The 5,287-nt window shown below is 57.5% G+C and overlaps 1 protein-coding gene across 1 annotated transcript; it reads left to right on the forward strand.

Moving 5' to 3' along the window:
- Window positions 1–946: 946 nt before the first annotated feature.
- Window positions 947–3,625, forward strand: LOC139792757 (tubulin beta-2 chain). Its single transcript, XM_071736533.1, has 4 exons — window positions 947–1,131; window positions 1,598–1,706; window positions 2,011–2,121; window positions 2,332–3,625. The coding sequence occupies exons 1-4, from the start codon at window positions 1,075–1,077 to the stop codon at window positions 3,390–3,392; spliced, it is 1,338 nt and encodes a 445-aa protein (XP_071592634.1). The 5' UTR covers window positions 947–1,074; the 3' UTR covers window positions 3,393–3,625.
- Window positions 3,626–5,287: the final 1,662 nt, after the last annotated feature.

Genomic DNA, 5,287 nt, shown 5'->3' on the forward strand with positions numbered 1-5,287 from the left:
GAAAAGAAAAAAATCCTTCTCTTTCCACCCCCCCCGCCCCTCAAGCCCCCGGGCCCTGTGCATCAGCACCCGCCTTGTCTATTGTCTGGCTGAGGGTCGCCAGTGACCGGGGCGGGACGAGTGGACAGCAGGGAGACGTTCCCCTTACTAGAAAGCGGTGCCGGGCGTAGCTACGGGAGCTAAATCCGACCTTTTTAGGCGGAGAAAGAAAACCTGAGCTCGGCACTGCTGGAGCGGCGGGCAGGGGTCGCTCCGGGAACGGCTGGGCACGGGGCAGGGTGGGCGGGAGAGAGGTGACACCACGCAGCCCGTGCGAGGGTGAATGAACGGGGGCTGAGGGCGCGGGGATCCCGATCGCCGGCTCGGGCATGTGCGGGCAGGGGGGGCGGCAGACACCGGTGTTTTGTTGTGCCCCGGCGAGGAGGGAAGGGAAGTGTCCCGCCGACGCCGTGAGAACGGAGGCACGGGTGAGGGGCGGGGGAAGCCGGCGGGCTCCCCCCCTCCCCACGGCAACGCCCGCTGCTGCGGCAGGGAAAGCTGCTCGCCTCGGCGAACAAAAGGCTGCGGCGGGAGGGCGGAGGGACGGCGGCAGCCAGCGGCGCGGCGGCGGGGCCGGTTCACACACGGGCGGCCAACAAAGGCGAGGGATGGGCGGGTCCCGTGGAGTGGAAAGGGTCTCCGGAGTCTATCCCCGGGTCTTGGGCGGCCGCCGCACCGCCCCACTGCGAGCCTTTGTCCCCCTTGTCAGCGGCGAACCGGGGCGGTGGCGGTACCGGTACCCGGCGGCCGATCCCGGATAAGCCCCGCCCCTCCCCCTCCTGCCACGCCCCGTGACCCGCGCCCCGCCCACCCGCGGCGGGAGACAATGCCGCAGCCACGCACCGCCCCCGCGCCCCCATTGGCCGCGCGCCGCTCCCGCATGATGTCACCGGCGGGGAGGGGAGCGGCGCCCGATTTAAGGCGCGGAGCCGGGGCGCGGCCGCTGCGGGTGGAGAAGGCGGCGGCCGTGGTAGCAGCAGCACCGGTACCAGCAGCGACGACAGCATCAGAGCGGCAGCCTCGGACACCGGCACCATGCGTGAGATCGTGCACATCCAAGCCGGGCAGTGCGGCAACCAGATCGGTGCCAAGGTACGGGCCGGTGCCCTGCTCGGTGTACCGGGTCAGAGTTCGGGTCGGTGCCCGCTCAGCCGGGCTTCATGCTTCCCGGGAGAACCTGTCTTCCCGTCGGGGAGCGCTGCTGCCGCCGAAGGGTCCGTGCGGGGCGGCTCCGGGCTGTCGCCTTGCAGGGGAAAGCGGGGGGTGTCCGCGGCGTGAATGTGGTGCGCCGTGGGGGGGGGTGGTGGGAGGAAGGGATCCAACCATGCCGTCTATCCGCTCACGTAGGCTGTGGGGGTCCCGGGCATTTAGAGGAAAGGAGCTTTGGCCAGTGCCACACCCCTCGTGGCCAAGGGAGGGGTGAGGGGCGCGGTGGCCGTCGCGTCTGGTGGGGGCCGCCCCCACGCGCGGCGAATCCTCGCTCGCCACGTCGCGGGGCTTTAGCCAAGGGGGGCGGGCGGGGCGTGGCGGCGCTGACCCTCTCCTCTCGTCCCCGCAGTTCTGGGAGGTGATCAGCGATGAGCACGGCATCGACCCCACGGGCAGCTACCATGGGGACAGCGATCTGCAGCTGGAGAGGATCAATGTCTACTACAATGAAGCCACCGGTAACGCCTCTCTGTAACGAGCTCCGTGCCCCGGTGCCGCCCGGGGGACAGGCAGCATGTCCCCAGAGCATCCTGCCCTGGTGGGTGTGTCCCAGCTCCCTCCCCCCCGCAGCGGTAACATCGTGGCACAGGTTTAACAGCTGCTTTGCATCCCCTTGCATCCCCATCCCAACCACCTCTCTCCGAATTCCCTCGCTCCCTGCATCCCAGGCAGCAAATCGCGGGGAAGTGGACAGGAGCCGTGCTGTGCTCCTGTGGCACTGGCCCTGCAGGGCTGTAACTCTGGTGCTGGTTCCTCCTGCAGGTAACAAGTATGTCCCCCGGGCCATCCTGGTGGACCTGGAGCCTGGCACAATGGACTCTGTTCGCTCCGGCCCCTTTGGACAGATCTTCCGTCCTGACAACTTTGTCTTTGGTGAGTGAGCGAGGGGTGGCAAAGGTTGGTAAAGGAAAGGTTGGCAAGCAAGCGTGCCAGGGACCTGTGGGACCTGAATCCCAGCAGCTCAGTGGGGATGGAAGTGAGGGGTGAAGCCATGGGGCGGGAGGAGCGGGATCAGCTGGATCAGCTGTGTTCCTTCTTCCCCGTGGTGCTAACGTGGTCCCTCGCTTCTGGTCTGCCCTCTAGGTCAGAGCGGAGCTGGCAACAACTGGGCCAAGGGGCACTACACAGAAGGTGCCGAGCTGGTGGACTCTGTCCTGGATGTGGTGAGGAAGGAGTCTGAGAGCTGCGACTGCCTGCAGGGCTTCCAGCTGACCCACTCGTTGGGCGGCGGCACGGGCTCCGGGATGGGCACCCTCCTCATCAGCAAGATCCGCGAGGAGTACCCCGACCGCATCATGAACACCTTCAGCGTCATGCCCTCCCCCAAGGTGTCGGACACGGTGGTGGAGCCCTACAACGCCACCCTCTCTGTGCACCAGCTGGTGGAGAACACGGACGAGACCTACTGCATCGACAACGAGGCCCTGTACGACATTTGCTTCCGCACCCTGAAGCTGACCACTCCCACGTACGGAGACCTCAACCACCTGGTGTCGGCCACCATGAGCGGCGTCACCACCTGCCTTCGCTTCCCCGGCCAGCTGAACGCCGACCTGCGCAAGCTGGCGGTCAACATGGTGCCTTTCCCCCGGCTGCACTTCTTCATGCCGGGCTTCGCCCCCCTCACCAGCCGCGGCAGCCAGCAGTACCGAGCCCTGACCGTGCCCGAGCTGACGCAGCAGATGTTCGACTCCAAGAACATGATGGCCGCCTGCGACCCCCGCCACGGTCGCTACCTGACGGTGGCTGCTATCTTCCGGGGCCGCATGTCCATGAAGGAGGTGGACGAGCAGATGCTCAACGTGCAGAACAAGAACAGCAGCTACTTCGTGGAGTGGATCCCCAACAACGTGAAGACGGCCGTCTGCGACATCCCCCCGCGGGGCCTCAAGATGTCCGCCACCTTCATTGGCAACAGCACGGCCATCCAGGAGCTCTTCAAGAGGATCTCGGAGCAGTTCACGGCCATGTTCCGGCGCAAGGCTTTCTTGCACTGGTACACCGGCGAGGGCATGGATGAAATGGAGTTCACGGAGGCCGAGAGCAACATGAATGACCTGGTCTCTGAATACCAGCAGTACCAGGATGCCACTGCTGATGAGCAGGGGGAATTTGAAGAAGAAGGAGAGGAGGATGAGGCGTAAAGTTGAAAAGAGTAGGAGTTAAGTATAGTCTGAGCAGGCAAGTGTTCATTGAGAGGAGGAATCTGTGCAGTTGTGCTGAAGCATGCATTTTTTCATTTGGTGCTCTCCACTGTTGCTTCTGTCAGCAGTTTTGTATCCTTGACTGTCCAATGTAACAGTAGTTGCAAAAATACTTCAGAGTCTTCTGTTGAAATGGTTAACTTCTCAAACATAAAGGCTTTTTGTGTCCTAAACTGTCTCCTCTGCCTCATTTCTCTCTAGATAAAGTTTTCTCTCTAGTATTCTTCTAGTTTCTGTAGCTTCACTTCTCAGTTTAATCCTTAATGTCAGGGAGAGGTTAAACTCAATAAAACAAGTTTTCTCAGGCCATGAATTTGGCAGCATGAGTAACCTGCAGTTGCTCAACTTTAAATGGTTGTTAATTTATGGAAACTGAGGGTTCACTGTTAGACACTCCTGTGTTTAACAGCTCATCTGTTGCTGGGGGTGGGAAAGCTGCCTTAACTGATAGCAGCAAGACCCTGCATTTGGGAACCCTGCAACTCCTGATTGTGGACATACATGGTAGTGAGGTCTGAGAAGGTATTGAATTCCACATTACAAACTGTCAAAACTGATTTGACAGGAAAGCTGCAGGCTTTGCCGCTGCCATTCAGCAGTCCTTATTTAACTGTTTTCTAGGATATGGAGTACATGCATATGGGTGGCTGCCTGTGATTTGACTTGGTCATGAGATCTCCTCTGTCCACCAATCATCCTCTCAAAATATGAAAAGTCTGTGCAAAGGAACATGGGTCTTTACTAACAGACAACTTGAACTTGAGACTGAACTTTTTCTTCGGGATTCAGATTCCTGAGTTTTCCTCCAAAATAGTTATTAAGCTGCCCTTAACTGTGAAGGGATTGACTCTTCAGGGCAAAAAAATTACCTTTAGGCTTAAAGAGGTGATAGCAGATTTCTAGATAAATGCTCTGTCCAGAACATGCATCCAGTCATGGAGTAGTTAGGTAGGTACTCTGACTAAGCAGCTGTCTCCTACATTAAAGTCATGCATTTACAGGGCTGTTGTTTGATGCTCTTGGTCCCTGCAGAAGGAAATGCATCTCTGTCCGGGCAGGTGAGAGCAGTGCAGCAGCACCCTGTCATGCATCTTTGTGAAGGTAAGTGTGGGTTTCTTCTGGTGAGGGCGGGGGGATTTGTGTTGCTGTGTTTAAAGGATGCAATAATCCTGAATGATTTTACAAGGCAGTTGTAGTTATGAGATCTATAGGACTTTTCTTACTCCTACAAAAAGAGTAAAATCCCTGCCAGAGTATAGTAACTATGCCATGTGTAATATTGCTCCTTAGTTCATCCAAACAACACTTAAGGGAGTGCTCCTGTACTAAAATAAAAGTGCTGCTTGAGAACTGCTACCAATGCTACAATTACTGTGGCCCTTGCTGCTCTGAAAGAGCTGCTATCCACATGTGTGCAATCTCTTTTGTGATTCTTTAGTGAAATGCTTGCAAGGCATTACTGGAATAAAGACTTAAAAGGGAGCTACTGTGCGTGACTAATCTTGCCCTGTTTTTGCTCTGTTAATTGACCACTGCCCGCAGACACTGCTCTGTGTCTACCCTGTTCCTTTGCTGATGGGCTTGTTATCCTACCTGGAGCTCTACTATGGTGTGTAGGAAAATGGACACTTGCTAGAGCTTGTCTTCCATCTGTATGCTTCATTTTTGGTGCACACCCTTGTAAAGACAAGTGAGAAGCCTGTGCTGTCAGTAAACAAATACAACTGTATATACCCACATTAGTACCTGAATTTCTTAACACTTGAGCAGTTCTAGGATTAAGTATTAAACAGATCAAGGTTGTTTTGGTAACTGAGTTACTATGTGCAGCCCCA

This window comes from Heliangelus exortis, chromosome 2, assembly GCF_036169615.1.
Source record: "Heliangelus exortis chromosome 2, bHelExo1.hap1, whole genome shotgun sequence".
In the NCBI taxonomy this organism is placed as follows: Eukaryota; Metazoa; Chordata; class Aves; order Apodiformes; family Trochilidae; genus Heliangelus; species Heliangelus exortis.